Genomic DNA, 24,202 nt, shown 5'->3' on the forward strand with positions numbered 1-24,202 from the left:
CAGGATGGTCTCGATCTCCTGACCTCGTGATCTGCCGGTCTCGGCCTCCCAAAGTGCTGGGATTACAGGCTTGAGCCACCGCGCCCGGCCGGATGTACTATTTTTATTTAACCAGCTCCCTCTTGATGGTTATTTAGGCTCCCCATGTCCTGCAGTTACAAACTGTACTGAAGTGAAAATCTACACAAACATCATTTTGCACAACTTTGAGTGTATTTGTAGGTTAAACTCCTAGAAGTGAAATTGTTGGTGCAGAAGGTGAGTGCATTTATAATTTTAGTAGGTATTACTTGACTGACCTCATAGAGATTAGAGATTACTGCCACCAGCAATACATAAGAGGGCATGCTTCCTACACTCTGGTCAGTACAATGTGTTATCTGACTTTTTGATCTTTGCAAATCTAGTGGGTAAAAAATGGTATCTCAGCGCAGTTTCAGTTTGCATTTATCTTACTGTGAATAAGCATTTACCTGTTGATTAACTATGTCATTTGCTGATTTTTGTATGAATTGTTAGCCTTGTTTCTAATTGACATTGACTATCAGTTGCTTTAAAAGGGAGACACCATCCCCTTTTACAGAAACCTTTGTTGATTCTTTGCTGTCAGTGGAATAAAAGTTCACATTCCTTGGGCTGGGACTCAGTGTTCTCCAGGGCCAAACTCTACTTTTCTTTTCAACCACATACCTGCGTGTTCACATAACTACTTTTTATTCCCTAAGTATACCTGCATTCCCCTGCCTCTTGCCCGGCTTATGCTGTTCACACCCTCTGCAGTGCCTTTCCCTTGTCTCTCTACCTGAAGAACTTCTTTTCATCCCTCAAAGCCCAACTGAGATACCATTTCTTCCATAAAGCCTATCCCAGATCTTCCAGTTAGAATTATTCTCTCCCAGTGCTATGCACCCCTGGGTTTGTTTACAGTTTGGTGGGAATACTGACCATGTTTTGCCTGTATTGCCATTGTTTATAGACATGATTCCCTGATACCAAATTTCATGTCTTGTCCATCTTTGCCTCTCCCACAGTTCTAAGTCAGAATTGAAAAAAGGAGTTTTTATTTCTTTCCTCGGAGGAGACCAAAGTGACTTGTTTTCTTTTAAATTGTGGTAAAAAGATGCGTGCATTAAAATGTACCATTTTAATCATTTGTAAGTGTATAGTTCAGTAGTGTTAAGGACATTCCCATTGTTGTGCAACCACACTTTCTATCTCCACACTATTTCATCATCTCAAACTGAATCTCTAGACCAATTAAATCCTAACTCCTCAATCCCCTCTTCCCTTGGACCCTGGTAACCTCTATTGTACCTTCTGTCTCTGTGAGTTTGACTACTCTAGGCACTTCATGTAGGTGGATGATATAATATCTGTTCTTTTGTGTCTTAGCTTGTTTTACTTAGCATCATGTCCTCAAAGTTCATCCATTTTACAGCATGTATCAGAATTTCATTCCCTTCTATGGGCTGAATAGTATTCCATCCCATGTATATACCACATTTTTTCTACCCATTCATCCGTGAATGGACCATTGGGGTTGCTTTTGGCTAGTGTGAGTAATGCCGTTATTAACATGAGTGTACAAATCTCTCTTCAAGTCTTTGCTTTAAATTTTTGCAGTGTATATCCAGAAGTGGAATTGCTGGATCTGATCATATCATAATTCTTTTCTGAGATGCAGTCTCACTCTGTTCCCCAGGCTAGAGTGCAGTGGCGTGATCTTGGCTCACTGCAACATCCACCTCCCAGGTTCAAGCAATTCTCCTGCCTCAGCCTCCCAAATAGCTGGAATTACAGGTGTGCACCACCACGCCTGGCTGATTTTTGTATTATTAGTAGAGACAGGGTTTCTACAACCTCTGCCTCCTGGGTTCAAGCAATTCTCCTGCCTCAGCCTCCTGAGTAGTTGGGATTACAGTCACCTGCCACCAAATCTGGCTAATTTTTGTATTTTTAGTAGAGACGGGGTTTCACCATATTGGCCAGGCTGGTCTTGAACTCCTGACCTCAGGTGATCCACCCACCTCAGCCTCCCAAAGTTCTGGGATTACAGGCATGAGCCACCACACCCAGCCTGATCATATGATCATTCTGTGTTTAATTTATTTGAGGAACTGCTATACTGCTTTCCACAGTAGCTGCAGCATTTTACGTTCTCACTAAGAGTGCCTAAGGGTTCCAGATTCTCCACATCTTCACCAACACTTGTTATTTTCTGTGTGTGTGTGTGTTTTATAATAGCCACCCTAATGGATATGCAGTGGTCCAAAGTGACCTTTTTCTATCGTGTTTTGGATACCTGAATCACAAAGTCATATTTAGGAGAGCTCTTAGCATTCATATATCAGCACCTCATGCTCAAAACTTTGCCTCAATTTCATGACCAGATAAACAAACATTCAGCTAAAATCTTTCTTGGTGCATGTAGCATCGTCTATGGTGAAAGAATTGGACAACACAGCCCATCGTCTGAGCTTGCTTGTGTGTGACCAGGAGCAATAGAAGCCTCTCGCCTGTCTATATATCACGCAGGCTTGCCCTGGCTTCAAACTTACGGGAGAAAAGGGGGCCAGGGTGGCATCCCTGTTATGTTCCCTTGAGGGTGCACTTTGCACTTTTCTGCCACCTTTTGACTTGGTACTGTCGGATCCACCACTTAAAGTCAGGACAATGGTTTGAAAATGTCTGAAGCTGTGTTGTCTCTGTTTTATTCTAAGGCAGGTTCCATCGCTACTGGGTTTGTTGTGAACCAGCCTCTGCCTTTGAAAACCAACTCTGGAATTATTGCCACGTAGATGTGACAGTCACATTCTGATCAGCAGATGTTACTGGGTCTGGGGAGAGAGTTTAATGTGACCTCATCTTCCATTGTATTTGTGTGTTGGTTTTTCCCCAATTCTTCAGTAGTGGTTTTAACATCTTTTATCTCCTGCATTCATTCATTGCTTTATGTAGACTGATACTTTTTATCCCAGGAAAATAATGATTCGCATACCTGCTATGATGAGGATTTCTAAACTTTCTGTATTGCTTACTTTCTTTTTCTGTTTTTCAGAATGTTGTACCGTCTTTGGGTAGGCAGACTTCCCTGACGACATCAGTGATACCCAAAGCTGAGCAGAGCGTGGCTTACAAAGACTTTATTTATTTTACTGTCTTTGAAGGAAATGTTCGCAACGTTTCTGAAGTCTCGGTTGAGTATTTATGCTCTCAGCCTTGCGTTGTCAATTTGGAAGCAGTTGTTTCATCTGAGTTCAGAAGTAGCATTCCCGTCTACAAGAAAAGGTGGAAGAATGAGAAACATCTTCACACCAGCAGGACACAAATAGTACATGTGAAATTTCCAAGCATTATGGTTTACAGAGATGATTATTTCATCAGACATTCCATCTCTGTATCTGCAGTGATAGTACGCGCCTGGATTACTCACAAATACACTGGCGGAGACTGGAATGTTAAATGGGAGGAAAACTTGCTCCATGCTGTAGCAAAGAATTATACCCTCCTGCAGACCATCCCGCCTTTTGAACGCCCTTTCAAAGATCATCAAGTGTGCCTTGAGTGGAACACGGGTTATATTTGGAACCTTCAGGCAAATAGGATTCCACAGTGTCCTCTGGAAAATGGTAGGTCATCTCTCTTGCTAGGAACCTAATTCTCATTTTTTTCAGATAGCCTGTATCATGATCGAATGGCAGGAGAAAATTCTTCTATTAGTGATGGGGGATACAGGGAAAATGGAGGGACACATTGAGTCTGTGACTTTGAAGTCCGAAGACAAAAGGAGAAAAATTAAAATGGGAAGAGAGGAGAAAGATTAGTAGAGAGCAGGACCAAAGATGAAAGAGCAGAACAGAGGAGCTGAGGAAGATGGGCTTTGAGAGGGTTAGATCTGCTTTAAGCTGAAAAGGAGTATTCATGCCACCGAAACAAGAATTGGGAAAATCTTCCCATTCCCCTGCAAGCCCACTAAATTTCTTTTCTTTCTTTCTTTTTTTTTTTTTTTGAGACAGAGTTTTGTTCTGTTGCCCAGGCTGGAGTGCAGTGGCGAGATCTCACTCGGCGCACTGCATCCTCTGCCTCCCGGGTTCAAGCAATTCTCCTGCCTCAGCCTCCCGAGTAGCTGGGATTACAGGCGCCCGCCACCATGCCCAGCTAATTTTTGTATTTTTAGTATAGATGGGGTTTCATCATGTTGGCCAGGCTGGTCTCAAACTCCTGACCTCAGGCTATCTGCCTGCCTCTGCCTCCCAGAGTGCTAGAATTACAGGCATGAGACACCATGTCCGGGCTCTATTGTTTTTAAGCAGAGTGTTTTATCCTGGAGGAGATGAGTACCTAAAGGAACCCTTCCATCGGAAAGGGAGGTTGTATCACAGAATGGTAACCTCTGGCTGGGCAGGATTCCTGCCCTGCCACTTTCTATCTCTGTAACCTTGGTACTGTCTGAGCCTCAGTTTTCCTATCTGTAAAATGGGGATAATAAACAGTTCCTTCAGGTCAGTACTATGAGGACTAAATGAGATGTGATTGCTTAGCACATCATCAGCTCTCAGTGAGAAGCCGTGATGATGATACAGTCCACACTCTGTGTTTTATCCTAATTGCCACATGCTCACAACCTCAGCAGGACCAATCCTGGAGGCTCCCAGGCCCTTCTACAGCCTTCGTGAAGCCCTGGGGCTGGAGATCTCAGGTGTGTGCTGAGACGTGGCACTCTCAAGTTCTCTCCGTTGTGCAAGGAGCGCCTTGCTCTGTGAATGCCGAGTGCCTGCCAGCTCTTCTTCTGCCCCCTCAGTGGGGAGCCCTCCACAGTTGTTTCCTCAACTGTGGCCCTAGGACCACCTGTGACAGAATCACAAACGTTTGTTGCAAATGCAAATTCCTAGGCCTCGTCCTTCATCTACTTAGTTGGGATCGGCGGGGGTGGAGGAAGGCCTGGAATCGGCATTTTTAAACACCTTCCTCACGACTCTGATGCACCCTAAAACTTGAGAACCTGCGGGCCAGGGACAGAGCTGGTTGGACTTAGGATTGCTGAGGTTCCCGTGACCCGACTCCCAGCCAGGCTTGGCAGGCAGAGGACATCCGTGGGCTTGTGGCAACAGACCGTTCCGCAGGAAATGCCTGACAGCTCATCTTCAAGAGGACGGGTGTAGGACAAGGTGACTTAAGGACATGTTCTCTAAATTTTTCCTCTAGTGATCAACTTCTTGTCACCTCTGGGATGGGATTTCTGCTGGGCTGTCTTTGGGGAAATAATGGCTATGGCGATTTCTTGGTACTGTCCCAAGACAGCTCTGCATCAAATGAAAACTGAAAGGTCCTGTGTCACCATACGTGATAGCTGCTCAGAGGCCACTTACCCTAGAACTGGCACATATGACATATTCCAAAACTTTTTCTTGTTTTGAGACAGGGTTTCACTGTATTACCCAAGCTGGAGTGCAGTGGCATGATCATAACTCACTATAGCCTCAACATCCTGGGCTCAAGCAATCCTCCCACCTCAGCCTCCCGAGTAGCTGGGACCACAGGCATGCACCACCACACCCAGCTAATTTTTTAATTTTTTTGTAGAGATGGGGTCTTCCTATGTTGCCCAGGCTGGTCTTCAACTCCTAGGCTCAAGCAATCCTCCTGCCTTGGCCTTCCAAAGTGCTGGATTAAAACTATTTTGAAATAATTACAGATTCACAGAAAATTGCAAGGGCTACAGAGTCCCCTGTGTATCCTCACCCCAGCTTCCTCATTTTCCATATCTACAGTGCAAAATCCAAACTGGGGAAGTAATGCTGATCTAATACTGTTAACAAGACTCCAAGACCTTATTCAGATTTTACCATTTTTTACAGGGGCTCCTCTGTGCAGATCTATACAATTTTAACCTACGTTTTAATAGCCCTGTCTGTCTGGCTTATTCTGTGTTTGTGCAGTGCTTTAAATGAAAAGATATCTAGAAGATGAAAGCAAATTCCCTTTCTGTGTGTGTGCACATAGCGGGGAGGGTGGGATGGGTAGTTAAATGTCTGAAAGCAGTCAAGTCAATCATTTTGATGATCAGTGTGCCTCCCTCTTCCAGGCAGAGCCCCACGCAGGCATCTGTCTGGAATACCTTCCACAGGGCTACCTAATTTGTTAAGGGGAAGAGAGCATGGGGCACACACAGCCACAGTTTGCTGTACCTCTGACTTTGGCAGGGATTAATGATTCCATTTCATATTTGACACATCATGTATTTCTCATTGAAGAATGACTGAATTGCAAGCTGGAAGTTTCCAAATGAAATCATTTAACGAACTGGCTCAGTTCTTAGGGTGTCTGAATATGCCCTTAAAATGTGAAACATCTTTTCCTTCTTTTGTTGTTTCTTCTCATATTCACAAGGCTTAGGAACAGCACAGTGGGATTTTTCTCCTCACCTGCTTCAGAGCATTACATCAGGAGTGAGAATTAAACCATAATGCAGAGAAAACCCTTTCCCAAGAGTTAAAGTCACTGAAAATGGTGGGGCGCTCCATACACCCTCAAAATAAGCTCTGATCACAAGGCTGTGATTTGTTTACTGAAAAAGGGGCACACATTCTTCCTTCTCCAAAAGACAGGTCACAAGAGCGTCTGCAACAGTCCCATGGAAAACATCCATGACCTTTGTTCCAGATCTGGGCTGTGGGGATGGAAGGGGGCCAGGCCTCTGGTTTGTTTTTAGCAGGGGCCTCTTGATGAACAAGAATCAAGTCAGAACAAGATGGCATCAGTGAGGCGCCGAGCTGAGCCACAGGGGGCCTGTCATGTATGGCCCCTGTCTCAGCCAGCACTGATGTGGGGTTTCAGGGAAGGTTTTCTGTGTCAAGTGCCTGGTGTCCTACGATGGCCCTGCCTCTGAACTAAAGTACTCCCTAACTTGCTTTCATTTTCCTTTTCATGTATAAAAAGAGTCAAAGTCCCTGTGTTCTGGAAGTGTGCTTGGAGGGCCTCCACCACCGGCTTTGCCGAGGCTCCCGAGGCGAGGGCTGCATGTGTCCAGACATGGCTTTCAGCAGCTTATCTCCTTTGCCAGGCCAGACCCGGCCAGGCCATGAGGCTGATTTTTGGTGGAGATGCAGCAGACGTTTACCCAGCCCTGCGGGAAAAACCTAACCGGGATGAGAAGTCAGTAGCCATTGGGAACACGTGTGTGCCACGACTCGGCCACGTGCCCCCGGTGCACCTGTTGCTGCTGCATCCTGGGTGTGGGGGGCATACGTAGCCATAGGCAGACTGTGAATCTACCTAGTGTGGCTTATTTCCTTGAGGGAAGGGACTGAGCGTTTCTGTTGTCCCTCCCAAATCACATGTGTGCCTGACTCACGCTGGAGTCACGGAAAGAAAGGAATCAGCCATGCAGGCTGGTGACTTGGGCCCCAGACCTGGGGACCCACCTGGACTTCTCTTCCTGTCATACTCTATTTTGAGAGTCACCTAGTGCTGACTGTATGTGTCACATATTCAGTCCCTTCTTGCATTTCTCACCACGTGGAGTGCCGTTGTCCTGGTCTAAGCCGTCATCCTCCTGTCTGGACTCCTGGCACTGCCTGCAAATGGCCCCCCAGTTTTACCCATCATACCCTCTTGACCCCCCACCAGCAGCCAGTGCAAGCTGATCACATCACTCCGTGATTAAACCCCCCAGTTCCTCCCATTGCCCACTGATCCCAGTTAAGATCAACCCATGCCCCTTACTCTGTGGGAATCTGTCCCTGTCCCCTTGCAGCCTCGTGTCCCACCATGCACAGCCTTCCTGACTGCTTCCAGCAACAGGAGGCCTCCTTGCTTCTCCTGGAGCATACCGAGTTCATTCTTACTTTGGGACATGTGTGTGACTGCTCCCTCCACCTAAGATGCTCTTCTCCCAGATCACCACATGGCCACTTCCTTACCTCACTCACCCCTCTGCTCAAATGCCATCTCCTCAAGATGGCTCTCCCAGCCACCTTATCTAAGACAGCAGGCCCACCCCCACCGCCCTTCCTGTCATTGTCCACCTTCATTTTCCTTCCTATCCTGATCACCACTGGATGGTTTCAGTAAATATCTTTAGTTGCCTATGTACCTATTGCCTGGTCCACACTGGAGCACAAGCTCCACGAGGCCGGGGGACTTGTTTGCTTTGTTCTGATGCTGAGCATAGAGCCCTGCACTCATGACTATTTGTTGCTTGAATGAATGCTCTTAGCCAAGGGGGAAGGACAGTTTGTGAACGTCACACACTGATACCTTTGCAGGGCTGTGTTGCCACATGAGGGAGTGTGTGGGGGTGGGGGTGGCTGTGCTCCTTCCCTAGGGCCACTGCACATACTCCACAGCTTCCAAGACAAACCCACCGGGGCTGTGCTAGTTAAATCTGCAGGCTTCTCCTGTTCAGGGATTCTCCTTTGCAGCCACAGGTAAGCTCAGCTTCCCCTTTGTGGTTTAAGTCTTTGATTCCCCACTCCTATGTCTTTGCTAAAGCAGTTTCTTTCCCCTAGAATAGCTCCTGTTCCGCCCCGACTCCCCCAGCCTACGAAGCAACACCTCCCCCCACTGCCACTTTCCATGTCTGCTTGGCAAAATCATGCCCCTATTTCAACAACTGACTCAAATTTCTAACACTTTTCTAGCCCCCACCCTGAAGTTTTGTTGAGTTTTTTTAAAATTTCCACGACCGGAAATTAACTTCCTAACTGCTGGCCATCAGAATGCTCTATTGGTACTGCTCCTACAACATGTATCATGATTCATTCAATTAAACAAAGATTGAGCACCTATTATGGATCAATTTCTTCACTGAGTGTGAAGGCTCAAAGAGGAGGACAAAGCCACTGTCTTTAACGTGGCTACCAATAGTCACAGTCACTTACTGCTACTGAGCATTTGCTATGTGCCAGGCACTGTCAAAGTGCTTTATGTGGTTTACCTGGTTATCTAATTTTTTTTTTTTTTTTTTTGAGACAGGGTCTTGCTCTGTCATCCAGGCTGGAGTGCAGTGGCGCGATCTCAGCTCACTGCAACCTCTGCCTCCCGGGTTCATGCAATTCTCTTGCCTCAACCTCCTGAGTAGTTGGTGTTACAGATGTGTGCCACCATGCCCAGCTAATTTTTGTATTTTCAGTAGAGACAGTGTTTCGCTATGTTGACCAGACTGGTCTCAAACTCCTGTCCTCAAGTGATCTGCCTGCATCAGCCCCCAAAGTGCTGGGATTACAAAGTGCTGGGTGAACTACAGCGTCTGGCCCATTGTTATTTAATTTAATTTGCCCAATATTCCACTGGGATATTTACCAAGGAGAAAACAGAAAACTGACTCAGAGAGATAGAGTAGCTTGTCTAAGTTTGCACAGCTATTAATGAAGATGCTGGAGTTTGAACCTGGGTGGTTTGGTTCCCAAATCCCACACTTAATTCATTAGGCTAAACTACCAGGTGATGTCATGAGCTATGTATTTATTTTAAATCATTCATTCACTGAAAAACAGTTCCTGAGCAACCTGTATGTGTTAAGCACTTTGTGTGGCTTCTTCACAGAGGAGGTGACATTTTGACAGAGACTTGAAGGATTAGTAGAGTTTTCATGGATCATAAAGGAGGGGCCGGGTGCAGTGGCTCACGCCTATAATCCCAGCACTTTGAGAGGCTGAGGCAGGCAGATCACTTGAGGCCAGGAGTTAGAGACCAGCATAGCCAACATGGTGAAATTCCATCTCTACTAAAAATACAAAAAATTAGCCAGGCGCGGTGGCGTGCATCTGTGGTTCCAGCTACTCGGGGGGCTGAGATGGGAGAATTGCTTGAATTCTGGAGGTGGAGGCTGCAGTGAGCCAAAACGGTGCCACTGCTCTCCAGCCTGGGCAACAGAGCAAGACTCTGTCTCAAAAAAAAAAAAAAAAAAAGAGAGAGAGAAAAAAAAAAGAAATGAAGGGAAGGACATTCAGCTTTCAGGTAGAGGGGAAGGCATAGGCTATGGCGCACAAAGAAGAAAATTCCTGATGGAGAAATGGCGACAAGCCTTCGTTCTTTGACAGGAAAGATGGCAATGAGGCTTCATCTCACAGGCTAGCTTGTGTTGATTGGGGGTGGCTGCCTAGAACATGGTGTTGAGTAGGATTCTGAGGATGAGTCTGCACTTACTGAGAAAGAGTGCCATGTCCATGAGTTACTGTCTGCCATGGAGTGGAAATGTGGACTAGCAGCACGCTTGCTGTGGTTTATTTTCCAAGACACAATCTCAGGTATGAGATAGGCAATTCAAGAAGTAAGAGTAGATAAGCAGGTTAGGAACACTCTTGGAAGGTTCTTAAATGCCCTAATGTCTAGCTTTATGAACATTTCTCTGATCTTCCCTCTTAAATAAGAAACTCTGGGGCAGCATGGTAGTTTTTTTCTTCTCCACTCTCTTTTCCTTTCACTAAAAATGCATTCTCATCTTCAGATCCAATGGACTGGAAGTATGATTTTTTTATAACAAAGTTTCATTACAACAAAATGATTGAAAGTTAAGTCAAGTGTTGGAACCAGCCTTGACTTGTCTTTGTGAAAAAAATGGTTTATACAGCAGGACTATTCAAGTCAATGTCATGATAGTACTTTTAGTAGTTATAAACTATATATTTGGCATTAAAAAAAAACAGACCTAATTCCTTTTTTTCCAGTTAATCATGGTAGTCTGAATTTTTCAGTAATAACACTAATTAATGCCTAGCATCTGCATTCCCTTTTATGATTTTCAAAACACTTTTTTCATGCACATTGTCTCATTTAATCCTCATAATAGTTCAGTGGGGAAAATAGTGTTATTCTGAACCTTTCTTTAACAAAGAGGAAAACCGAGGCTCAGGGAGTTTGTTTAACTGGAGTCCAGACTTCCTGATTCTTTTGACTTTCCTATGCCGCCTCTCTGAAATATGCTAATACAGTCCTAACCCAGGTTCTAAATTAGAAAGAATACTTTTTTTAAAGTTGAATTTTTATCGATGTGAATCATCCTGTTTTCTTCACCCACTGGACTTTGTGTCTTTGAAGCGGATTGGGCAGCCTCGGAGGCCGAGGGTGGGAAGGCCTTGGGATGTAGCTGGCTCCTTCTATCTGCCTGCCCGGAAGTGTTCAGAGCTTTTGTTCTCTTCTTTCGTAGACAAAAAAGTAATACGTGTACACGGTAACAATAAAAAAAAAATGTAAATAGTGTGAAAAGGTTTAGGGGAACTAGTAAGTTTCCACACCCCTCCCCCTTGAATCTTCTGGTCCTTTTTCCAGAAGTAAATTCATTAGCAACAGTTTCTTGTGTCTCCTTCTAGAAATGTTCTTTGCACATACAAGCGTTAAGTTGTGTCCCGTTCTCTTCCTGCACAAATGAGAGGATTCTAGAAACGGACCTGCGCTCATTAACAATACAGTAGATTTTTCTGTACCAGGACATGCTGCCGACCTCATTCTTTTCAGCAGCTCCTTAGCGTTGCATCGCCTGACAGACCATAATTTATTTAACCCATCTTTTGCTGATGGTCATGCTGTTGCTTTTAGCCACAAGGCTTCACTGAACATCCTTGTACATGTATCTTTGTGCACATTTATAAGCTGGTTTGGAGGATAAATTACTAGGAGTAGAACTGATTTTATTCTTAAGATTCCTGTCATCAGATGTTCCACAGACTTCCTTAGGAACCTGCCTCACTGCCTGGTATCCTTTCTGGAGGAAGTTCTGACCTAAATCATATCTGCTAGAAAATCGAGTTTTTATTCTCAGGCTTTGGCTTTAAAGAAAATTAAACACCTCATTGGCCACTGGCTTTTGAATGTCTTGTGTTTGGAAAGCATTACTGAGCTGCCTGTGCTCTGGCTTTATTTCTCCAGGTTGAGAAGTCTTCGCTTCTTTCCCCGCAGATTCTGCTTACAGACTGGTAGTCATTGTGATTCCTTGCATTGAGACCATCTTCAGCTTCTCCAAGGGTGGGCTGATGATCTCAGTGGCTTTATTGCCGTGTGTTTGAAGCACATCTGGAGTGGGGTTTTGTTGCGTGGAAGTGTTCCCTTTTCCCGAGCAAGGAATCGGTGTCAGGGTTCTGATCACTCACCTAAATTAGGGAATGGGCTACATAGTCATCCCTTAACCCCACCTGACCCAGGGATGAGATTTAAAATATTAACAATCAGTGAGGGTGGGGGGCCTCGGTGAACCCCAGTGAGTGCTAGCCTTAGTGCTGAAGCCAGCTCCAGAGGCTGCTGCTGGGCCAGGCTCTAACTTGAAGGAGGGGCCAGGGTGGGTGGTGGGGCCTTGGAGGTTCCAGGTGACATCAAATATCAAACCACAATAGAAATATTTCAGTGTTTGAGCAACCAGTATATCCGCACAGGGGCACACCCACTGAATATCAGCCAAGGTTCTCTCTGGGAGGACTTTTGAGAAGAAAAGCCCATTGGTTTGCAGTGGGGAAGCCAGGTTTGAGTCATATCAGGGCTTCTTAACAGCTATGAAGTCTTCAATAAGACACTCAATACTTTTCATGTCTCCAAATGAAGGGGTTTGCACCACATAATATCTGTTGTCTCTTCTTGCTCTAAAATTTGAGGCAATAATACAAACAAAACAGCAAAGTGTTCTTAACATCAACTGTTTTCCTGGCATTCTACATTTATGTCTTAATTATGTCTTTTTTTGTTTGTTTGTTTAACCTAAGCTCTTCATGCAAAATAAGCTAAAGAAATGAATTTGGGGAAAGGATTTGAAAGAAGAAAGGTCATTATTTGGCTTATGCAGTGTGATGCACATTATAGAACTGTGAACAGTACTAGGAGGAAGGGAGACAGGTTCAAATCCTGACCTGGCCACACCTATATTCATTCATTCATCAAATATTTATGGGGTGTTTATCAAGTACTGCACACTGTTCTAGGCTCTGGGGATGGAATAGTGAATAAGTAAGGCCCCTGCTTTAATGAGTACATTCTAGAGGCAAGCAGTAAACTTCTTTGGACCTAAGTTTTCCTACCTGTTAGTTATTTAGTGGTGGATGGCACTGGTACTGTTTCTCCACATTCCACTGCCCATGACAAGACATCGCTAGTCAATTATAGCATTGCATGCAGCCATAATCAGTTATTAGACAATAGACCTATATGTTATCCTGGGATAAATAACATATCCTTTATGTTATTCAGATGAATTTTAAAGTCTTCTCCAGCTCCGAAATTCATTCTTGTTCATTACTTCTAATTGTAATCGAAAGTATCATACTGAGGGCAAACTGCCTAGGACCCCAAATTATACAGGTAGTGAAGCTACAGATTTGAAAGAAAACTACCGTTACTTTGGTTTTGTTGGGTACAAATAGTATGTGTTGGGTACAAATAGTATTGTAAAATTATTTTAGATCTTTGGGTCTGAGCTTTTTCCTTCATAATCTATTGCGGCCAGTTCTCCCATTTGACCTGCTTTATTTTGGTCTTTGGACAGGGGAGAGCTCATTGTCATTCACTTTTAACTCTTTCCACTTCAGAAACCTCCTTTATGAAGCTTCTTTATATTGAAGTCAGGTTGGGCAGAACTGAATCCCATTTGTTTTGACAAATGTTTCCACTGCACACTAGATCACTCCACAGCCATCACCAGCAGAAGGCTTCCTAGGGGTCTAACGTGGCCATCTGGTCTCTTCTGCTCCACTCAACATAGTGGAAGCCAAACCAAAGTTGAGCTGATGTCAACTTCCTTGGTGAATTTTTCCTTCAGATTCCAAAGAAAACCTTTGCAGTACTTCCATTTCTCACCCCTCTCACCACCCCCATAATAGACCTGCAAGTCCAGTTGGCCTAAATTGAGCTCATATTGAAAAAACCAAGGTTTTAAGTACTTCTGTTGAAACTGATAACTCCACGCTTTTGGATTTCCAAATGCATCTCTACCTGTAACAAAGCATGTAGATTTGTGACTACTGGGGAGAAATTGGCTTATTTAATCCTATTAAATATATACAGAAGGGCCTGAGATTCTAAAAACTGCTCTTGCAATTTCCAAATTGTTGTAAACCAGAGGTACCTCTCTATATAATAAAACTTTTTATTTCCTTTGGGAAATGAGAGCTGTGATGTCCAGCATCCTAGGCTGAAGCCTCCAAAATTTGTGCCAATATTGGTATTTGGTGAATTGCACGTAAATCAACTCTTCTCTCTCCAAGAAACCCAGGAAAATAGACTGTTTCCACCATTTAATCATGAATGTCTAAACTAAGGAGCATTTTAAGCAGAAGAAAAGTATCCTTTTTTTTTTTTTTTTTTGAGACGGAGTCTTGCTCTGTCACCCAGTTTGGAATGCAGTGGTGCCATCTCAGCTCACAACAACCTCCGCCTTCCGGATTCAAGCAATTCTCTTGCCTCAGCCTCCCGAGTAGCTGGGATTACAAGCACACACTCCCATGGCCTGCTAATTTTTTTTGTATTTTTAGTAGAGATAGGGTTTCACCATGTTGACCAGACTGGTCTCAAACTCCTGACCTCAAGTGATCCGCCCACCTTGGCCTCCCAAAGTGCTGAAATTACAGGTGTGAGCCACCATGCCCAACCAAGAAAAGTATTCTTATACCTAGATTGAGTTAAGTGGATTCTCTTTTCTTTAGTTGGGGAGAATATGGAAAACCAAAAATTCATACTTCGGCTTGCTGAAAGCGGTAGGTATTAAGTATAGATGAAATAACTCAGTTCTCCAGTTAAGATTTCTTATGAACATCCCTATGGTTTTTGGGTTATGGAGAAGAATTCTTTTGTGTTTGTGAAATAAAATGGAAGACTTTCCAATGTTAAAGTATATGGTTAGTAATTTTTATGTAGGGTAATATGTTGAATGTACTGTGGAAAGTTTGCACAGAAGAAAAAAAACCTGCAATTTTAAGAGTATGGATTCTGAAACCAAAGAGCTTGAGTTCGAATGCCAACTCCATCTCTTATTTAACCCTCTCTGATGCTCAGTTTTTAATCTGTTAAATGGGGATAATAAAAGAACCTATTTCATAGTTTGTTGTGAAATGAAGTGAGATTATCCCTGAATTGTGTTAAGATATTGCCAGTGTATACTAAATATTAGTTACTGTTTTGGCAACCATGCTTCTGTTTTCTCATCTGTAGACTGGGGATAATAATGAAAATTAAATGAACAAATTTATGTAGCATGTTTACAGAAATGTCAGGACCATAGTGAGAACTACGAAAGTGTTAACTTACTGCTATAACACAAATTCAGATGCTTTTCTTAGCATTCAGAGGGCAGGATGTGAAATGATTATGAACACAGAAGCCTGAGTTCAAAACCTGAATTGTGGTTCTATCACTTATTAACTTTGTGAACTTAGCCTCGGGCTTTGCCTCTGCAGAATGGAACTAATAATAGAATCTACTTCACGGAGTTGTTATGAAAAGTAATTGACATGGTCTCTGTAAAGTGCTTAGCATGGTGCTTGGCGTATATTCAACAGATGTTTGCTGGTATTTTTAGGGTATCTCACTTAAATGTTTGATTGGAGCTCAGCAGAGGCTTTCAGGATGAATGCGATTTGGGAAGGAATGTTTTTCTGGATATAATTGAAAGGGAGCCGTTTTGCTGTTTGCAGATGTGGTTGCCCTGCTTGGCTTTCCTTATGCCTCCAGTGGAGAAAACACAGGCATTGTCAAGAAGTTCCCGAGGTTTCAAAACCGAGAGCTGGAGGCCACTCGACGCCAGCGGATGGATTACCCAGTGTAAGGATGGGTAGTAGAAGGGAGCTGGTTGGGAAGTGCTTGTTTTATTTGAGCACCAGGGCAGGCTAGTGGAAGAACTCCTTAGGACAACACACCACGGTAAGGTGTTTTGCAAAAATGTTGAGATCTCCGTGGCTTAGACAGAATTGGTGGACCTGAAAACCTCAAATGAGTCTTGAATTATCCTTGCATTTAACAATCCTCAATTTGCCTTAGCCTCCTTCCATGACATGAGTAGACATCAAGGTGTTGAAGCCTGAGGCCCTGCAAGGTCTCAGGTGCAGCCAGCCAAAGCCAGCACAGATTGCAGCCTTGGCTTTGCCTTTCTGTCGTGGAAGATTGGACGAGCTGTTTGAAGTCTCACAACTTCTGATCTCCTCCACTGATTTCAGCCAGACCCAGATATATGTATTTATTTTTTTCCTGCTGCTGAATTGAAGATGCTGAAAATGGTTCCTGGTTCACCTCAGACCAGATGGATTTAGCAGAGTGATTTAATTCTTCCCATGCTGCTGGCTGTAGAAAGATCTTGAGTCACTTTACCGAGCGTATGTTCTTGCTAAGCTTCCTTGTAATAACTTATCTTCATGAGCTTGCTCAGCTGGGTGGGTCAGGAGGGAGCTGTGTGGCACCATCTGTTTGCATATCATACCACTGATTTTGAGGCCAGATTATAAAGACCAGAAAGGAATTCTTTGTGTGTATCTGTAAAGAACCTGGGGCCACTGTCACTTTAACCCAAACTGTAAATTGGTTACTGGGGTAAATGAAGAGGAATCAATGCATTCATTTTGACCTCGATCCATGTTTCACATACAAAATGCAATCATTCCCACTTCCTCGTCTTTGAACTACTGGTCAGTAGCACTGTGTGTGGTGTCAAGGGGTGCTCAGCAAGTCTTTTCTGACTGATGGATGGATCACATATCTTGGCTAAATGTGTCCTAGTTAAGTTGGCTACTGTTATTTTATCCTCACTCCACAAGTCACAGATGTACAATATTTTTTTCGACTAAAATAGCCCCAGTCCAGGAATGGGATAATTAGATTAATTGTTCTGTATCGGTCAGCCAGGACCGTGATACTGAATAACCTAATCTGAGCATGAAAATAGCATATATGTGTCCCTGTTATCTCATAGTGATGCCATTCATAGATGATTACATTTTTCTACCTTATGGCTTTTATCCGTGAAAGGAACAAAATTGCTTAAAAGGCTCTAATTATGTTTTTTCTTTTAATCATAGAAATTAAAATAGCTTCTTATCAAATCACCTCTTATTAAAATCCAGATTTTTAAAATCTGTGTCTGACTTTGTAAGCCTTAATCAAGAATTCAAATAGGAGGCATGTGAGATTCTCAAAGAGACACAGATACAGAGTTTTTGGTGCAAGGTAGAAAGTCTGCCAGTTTTGTACAATGAAGCTTAACTCCTGTCTTTTGCAGTTACTATAACTACCTCCTTTGTTTCAAAAATCAAGCTTTGCAAGCTGATCTCCCATGATGAACGCGAAGGCAAATTCATCCCTTCATTGGAAAGAAAGCAATTTACTTGGTCATTGTTAACCATAATTACCTGTTCTTGGATGATATCAATCTGCAGAATTTTTTTCCCCCTCACTCTTATAGGTTTACTGTTTCATTGTGGCTTTATTTACTCCATTATTGCAAGGCCAACCTCTGTGGGATTCTGTACTTTGTCGACTCTAATGAGATGTACGGCACACCTTCTGTATTTCTTACGGAAGAGGGTGAGTATAAAACAGAACCTTTAAAACGATATTGTAATTTTTTGAAGCTCTACCTAGTGACAGATATGCCTGTCTAGAATAAGGAAGATACTGTCAACGTGGCAGCCCAGCAAGAGCAATGGCTTCCAAATGTGGGCTTCAGATGTAACTGATTTTCCCGGAAGCTTAAATCCAATGTCTTATTTACAAAGAAATGCATTTATAAACGCGCGTTTGGGTTTTGCTTTGTTTGGGGGGAGTCTTGTAGTTTCTTAGGACAGTTGTTGAAAAGGTCTAGCTACTTCATTCACTCTTAGATATTTTTTGGTCATTTTCATGTGCTCGAATTTTCCTTTTAGGCTACTTGCATATTCAGATGCATCTTGTCAAAGGGGAAGACCTTGCTGTCAAAACTAAATTCATCGTACCTTTGAAGGAGTGGTTTCGACTGGATATCTCTTTTAACGGAGGCCAGGTATCTGTATGCATGCTTCATCACACACCATACGAGCATTTTCGCTTAAAGTTAAGCATTACCATAAAGCCGGGGAGCAACAAAATCTGCAAAAGCAAATTTGTGGTAAATGATAGACTCTTTACAACTACACACTTGCTAAATCAAACTTTTATAGATGGAAGTTTAAATCATAAGAATCCCATCCCATTTAATTAACTTTTAAAGTGCTGCTTTTGACTGTAGGGTGAATGAATAAAGCAGACAGGCAGCTCTATAGCCTTAGTGATCTGAGCAATTCAGTCCTTTTCTCCTGGGGGGATAGGCTTTGTGGAGATAAATGTTAAAACAATAATTGGCCATGTTTATATAGTGTTATCAGATCTACAACATTTTTTTTAAGGAAATGGATTGGTTAGTTCAGCCAAGAAATGATTTGACTGCTTTTGGCAAGTGAAGCAAGTGCTTATGTTTGGCATTAAACAGATCATAATAACCAACACACATAAGTGATAATTCAGGTGGGATGGAGGGTCTTTATCTACTTTGTAGTATAAAACATTGTACGTAACTGCTTCAAACTCTCATAACATGAATTTTATGGATGTTGGCAAATCTCTTGTTCTAATTGAAGACAGTTCTATTTCTCAATATACGCAGTGCCGGTTGGCCACCTTTTTCTGGTTGCTTTGTTTTCTCATCAGCTTTTCCTATTGATCTGTGATTTTCCTGTAACAAAAGTGGAAGAGGCATTTTGTTTGTCTTGTGGATGAGATGATGTGCAGTCTTCCCTTGGTGTTTAGGTTGATCACATTTCCTTTTTCTGTAAGAGAAAAGAAATCAGGTCAGTCCTTGCTGCTTTCCTGAGAAGAGTCTGTAAAATGTGAGCTGGGATTCTTGGTATGTGTGTTTGTTTACTTACAAGTGTTCGGTGACATAGCGGTGGTCCACATTTTAGCTTCCCAGCTATGTGAGAATTATGATGGCCATAATAGCCTGGTTGCTGCTTTCTCCTATGGAGAAGGTCAGCTCAGTGCCTTTGCTCCTGAGACAAGTATCAAATCATCAGAGCAGATTCACAGATCTTATTTTGCACCTGCTGTATGCAAGGCACTATGCTTGAGTTGCTTGTAGACTATTTATGGAAGTAACATTAAGGAGGTAAAAGATTATTATAAAGTGAGCTTAATTGCCAGATGATAGCTGGTTGCGGTGGCTCACGCCTGCAATACCAGCACTTTTGGAGGCTGATGTGGGTGGGTCACCTGAGGTCAGGAGACCAGCCTGGCCAACATGGTGAAATCCTGTCTCTAGTAAAAATACAAAAAGTAACTGGGCGTGGTGTGCGTGCCTATAATCCCACCTACTCGGGAGGCTGAAGCAGGAGACTTGTTTGAACCCGGGAGGCGGAGGTTGCAGTGAGCCGAGATGGCGCCACTGCACTCTAGCCTGGGTAACAGAGTGAGACTCTGTCTCGATAATAATAATAATAATTTAAAAATAATTAATTGCCACATGATTTGTATTGATTCCTAGAAGGGAGATGGCATTTTATGCTGGGATGTTTAGGGAAGGTGTCACGAGAAGATTTCTCTGGTTGGACAGGATTTAGATGGAGAAGGGAGAAGAGGGTATTTCAGCATATTATTGGAGGTTAGCAGACAAACCAGTTTGACAAGACTGTAAATTTGTAGACTATAGAAAGCTAATGGAATGGAAAAATATGTCTTTAGGAGTAGAATGTGGAGAATCTTGGATATCAGGGAATTTAGACATCAACTTGCAAGGCACCATAGAAGATTTTTGAGCAGAAGATTAAAAGTAGTCCTTTAATGAAGGAGATAAATTTAGTGGTGGAGTACATAGTTGAGTAAAGCAGGAGAGAAAGACCAGATAAGTGGGGGCAAAAAACTTTTTTTGGTGTGTGTAGACTTTAGCCCATTTGTCCTTCTTCTTTCTATTCTATCTGGTCTAATATGCATAGGTCCCAAACAACACATAATGCTTCCCACCCAAAATCCACCTCTGTGGTGGGACTACCATAGTCTGCCTTGACTGAATGTATAAATGACTTAAATGGTTGGTTTAGGCCAACAAGTGGAGTGAGTCATTTTCTTTTCTGTACCAACATGTTGTATTGAACTGGATTGGTTTCTGGTGAGTTAGTTGTCTTTCATATACCAAGTGTTGTAGCCATGTCTTTGAGACACACCTTAGCACTTACTCTGTGGTGGCACTAGCAGAGTGTAAGTGGCCCCTTGAGTCCAGAGGCTTATGTTGGAGTCCAAGACATGAGAAGAGTGCATAAGAGACAGCTAACAGCATTCATGACAAAAAATAGTGTCCCTGTTAAAATGAGAATGATGATTCCAAGTGCTTAGGGAAAGGGAGGTGGGAACAGCAGTGTGTGAAGAACATACAACACCAATCTTGTTTTCCCCCTAAGGCTCTCACGGAATCAGAGCAAGATTTTAAACACTGCTTGTAGTATCATACATATGTCCTTGTCTTTCTATACAACAAGCTTTTAAGGACAAATATATCAAATGAGCCTTTGGCTTGGAGTTTGGAAGTATCAGAAACTTGGTAGAAACTGCATTGTAGACATTTTTAACCACATCAAGTCACATTTGGGGAAGTTAAATGTATGAAATCTTAAAATATGCACAGGGCTAGTAAACTGTTAATTTTATTTTGCAGAAACTGATCAGGTAAAAGACTCTCCAACACATATTATGAGTAATTTACACTGAGGACTGTATAGGTAATGTAGGGTGATGAGACATAACTGATTCTTGTCTATCTCTCCCATCATAGATAGTAGTAACCACTAGCATTGGACAGGATTTGAAAAGCTACCACAATCAGACCATTAGGTAAGTGCGATTTTTCTTTTTATTCAAGATTTGCCTGCATGCGGGTTAAGGAATCTTCATACTTTAGCCCTCAGCCCTGATGTTATTCCGTATCTCCTCACTCAGCTTTTCCAAGCATGGATTATTCTCTGCCCTGTAGCTAGTCTTTGTACTTTTTTTCCTACCATGCACAAACTCTTTCTGTTTCCCCCACAACCTTTTTTTCTAAGCAAGAAAAACTAGTCCTCTCTCCAGATCTTGTTGTAAATTCTTCCTTTCATGGCACTTTATAATTCTTTTTCTTTGAAAATTATCTTCTATGAAGGATTCTGAAAAATAAATCAAAGTATTAATGTTCCTTATTGAGAATGGTTGGTAACTTTGGCCTCATATAAGACATAAAAGCAGACAGTCTTCATATTTATGTTTATAATCTGGATTTGAAATGTATACAACTATTGATATTGGTGTCACTTTTCATCTTTATATAACCATTCTCTACAAGAGTTACAGAAGCTAAGAATTGAGTTTCTTGCCTGTGTTTCACAATTTTTTAATTTACTTCTACATCCACATATAAGAGTGGATTTTATAGTGTCAGAACCATGGGGCAACCTTCATTAGGAATTCAGGATACCTTGCCATAAGTAAATAATATATGTATATAAGTGGTGCCTGACCCAATGATGATTTGATTTGCAATTTTTTGACTTTACAATGGGTTTATCAGGGTAATAAATGCATTTCGTACTAATGATATTTTCAACTTACAATGAGTTTATTAGGATGTAACCCCATTGTATGTCGAAGAACATCTGAAATTGAAGGCTTAAGAGCAAGTGTAGGCCAGGGGTGTTGGCTCACGCCTGTAATCCCAGCACTTGGGAGGCCAAGGCAGGTGGATCACTTGAGGCTACGAGTTTGAGACCAGCCTAGGCAACATGGCGAAACTCTGTCTCTACTAAAAATACAAAAATTAGCTGGGCATGGTGGCACATGCCTGTAACCCCAGCTACTCGGGTGGCTGAGGCACAAGAATGGCTTGAACCCGGGAAGCAGAGGTTGCAGTGAGCCGAGATGGCGCCACTGCATTCCAGCCTGGAGACAGAGCAAGACTCCGTCTTAAAATAAAAAATAAGCATAAAGATCAGAAATAAAAATTACCAATTTTGAATGTATAATTTAAAAAAATGTAGCAGGACTTTTAGGCACTTTGTCTGGGATGAGGAGTGGTTTATTCCTCGAGTCTGTTATTTCACCTCAGCAGACAGAATGCTGCCTCTCCACACAGGCTGGGGATATGCAGGGTCCCGCACAACCCAGATTCTCTTGGATTCTGATTATTAAAGAGAGGGAAGCAAAGAGGGGCAGAGACAGAAATAGAGGGCCATATATGCTACTAAAACAAAAACAAAACAAAAAAGCTCCTGGCCTGGCCGGGCATTTTAAGGTGGTTCACATCTGTAATCCCAGCACTTCAGGAGGCCGAGGTGGATGAATCACATGAGGCAAGGAGTTCAAGACTAGCCTGGCCAACATAGTAAAATTCCCATCTTTACTAAAAATTTAAAAAGTAGCCGGTCATGGTGGTGTGCACCTGTAATCCCAGCTACTTAAGGCTGAGGCACGAGAATTGCTTGAACCTGAGAGGTGGAGGTTGCAGTAAGCCAAGATCCCACCACGGCACTCCAGCCTAGGTGACAGATACTCTGTCTTAACAAAAAAAAAGAAAAGAAAAGATAAGAAAAGAAATACAGAATCTTGGACTTTGCTCCAGAGCTTCTAAATCAGAATCTGCATTAAAAAACTAAAAAAAAAAAAAAAAAAAACTAAAAAAAGAATTAAAACAAAAATTCCTGTTTTCATTTAAGTCCGACTGATTTCTTTTAGGCTCTGGGCGCACAGAACAATTCTTATTTTCATGGCTGGATTAAAGGATTAGAGTTTCATAGAAAGGCTAAAGAAGTGTTATTAGCCTGCAAAGAGAGGGTGCAGGTGGCTTAAGGGCTGCACTGAAACATAGCGGCTGAGGCCTAGGGAGAGAGCGCGTGTCTTCAAGAGCACCGAGGTAGATTCGGATCAGCCAGAAGGCATTCAACACATAGGAGTGTTGTTATATAACTGGTGGCTGGGGGATCTTCTCCGAAAAGTTCAAGGACAGCGAAGCCTGGGAGCTGTCTTTGGAGAAACAGATGATCTGAGTCTGCTTTGGAGATCAGATCTCCATGTTCTGTGAAGTGGGCTCTGGCCAGAAATTAAAGGTTTTGGTTTCAGGACATGAAGTCTAAAAGAAGAGCTTCCCCTCTCTCCCCTGAAACCCACGTCCAGCTCCAGGACATTTTCGACAACTGGTTGAATTTCATAGGCCCCTTTTCGTTTCCTTTCCTTTTCAATCCTAGAGATCTAGAGGCTTATATGAGTGAATGGGAGACAGAGTGGCCACAAAATGATCCAGGGCTGGGGCCGGGGTGAGGCAAGTGAGCCTAAAACTTAAGGAGGTGCCAGAAAGCTCAGGGATTGCATTTGTTTATGGGCTGCCAGAACCTAGTGCCAAAAGAAAGTGGCTTAAATAACAAAAATGTATTATCTCAGTTTTAGAGGGCGGAAGTCCAGGATCATAGGGCTGGCAGGGCCGTGCTCCCTGTGAAGGTGCGAGGGACAGATTTGCTCCCGGTCTCTCCTGGCTTCTGGTAGCTCCTTGGCTCATGGCAGCATAATTTCAGTCTTCACATGGCATCCTCCCCATGGGTGTGTCTGTGTCCAAATTTCCCTTTTTTATAAAGATGTCAGTCATATCGGGTTAGGGGCTCACCCTACTCCAGTATCATCTCAATTTAACTACTTACATCTGCGATGACCCAATTTCCAAATAAGCTCACAATCTGAGGTGCTGGAGATTTGAACTTTGACATATGAATTTGGTGGGAGGAGGGGGCACACAATTTAACTCAACAGTAATCATGATAAATAACATATTAATACGATGTCTTTAAACATCAAAATGAATGCAGAGAATCTATGATGAACAAAATATTAAAATTTTGAGTAAAGACATAATAAACATAGACATAGAAGAATCAAGGGATCAAGACTGATTTTGGGGTACACGCCAACTCTACATCCCAACTGAAGCATTGAAACAATTTCTTAGTAAAACTGGCAGTACTCCGGCCTGGCACAGTGGCTCACGCCTGTAATCCCAGCACTTTGGGAGGCTGAGGCAGGCAGATCACTTAAGTCCAGGAGTTTGAGACCAGGCTGGGCAACGTGGTGAAACCCTGACTCTACTAAAAATACAAAAATTAGCCGGGCGTGGTGGTGGGCGCCTATAATCCCAGCTACTTGGGAGGCTGAGGCAGGAGAATCGCTTGAACCCAGGAGGCAGAGGTTGCAGTGAGCCGAGATTGCGCCACTGCACTCCAGC

General features: G+C 42.9%; 1 protein-coding gene across 1 annotated transcript in view; it reads left to right on the top strand.

Annotated features, from left to right (window-relative positions):
- SEL1L3 (sel-1 suppressor of lin-12-like 3 (C. elegans)) overlaps window positions 1-24,202 on the top strand; it is a 119,021-nt gene that overhangs the window by 13,841 nt on the left and 80,978 nt on the right. Inside the window, exons 2-6 of the mRNA XM_011935640.1 lie at window positions 3,059-3,629; window positions 15,612-15,738; window positions 17,369-17,490; window positions 17,829-17,944; window positions 20,741-20,799. Of these exons, the coding sequence (XP_011791030.1) occupies window positions 3,356-3,629; window positions 15,612-15,738; window positions 17,369-17,490; window positions 17,829-17,944; window positions 20,741-20,799 (698 nt within the window). The 5' untranslated portion in view covers window positions 3,059-3,355. The remainder of the gene's footprint in view (window positions 1-3,058; window positions 3,630-15,611; window positions 15,739-17,368; window positions 17,491-17,828; window positions 17,945-20,740; window positions 20,800-24,202) is intronic.

The sequence above is a fragment of the Colobus angolensis genome, unplaced genomic scaffold, assembly GCF_000951035.1.
Source record: "Colobus angolensis palliatus isolate OR3802 unplaced genomic scaffold, Cang.pa_1.0 Scaffold146, whole genome shotgun sequence".
Taxonomy (NCBI): Eukaryota; Metazoa; Chordata; class Mammalia; order Primates; family Cercopithecidae; genus Colobus; species Colobus angolensis.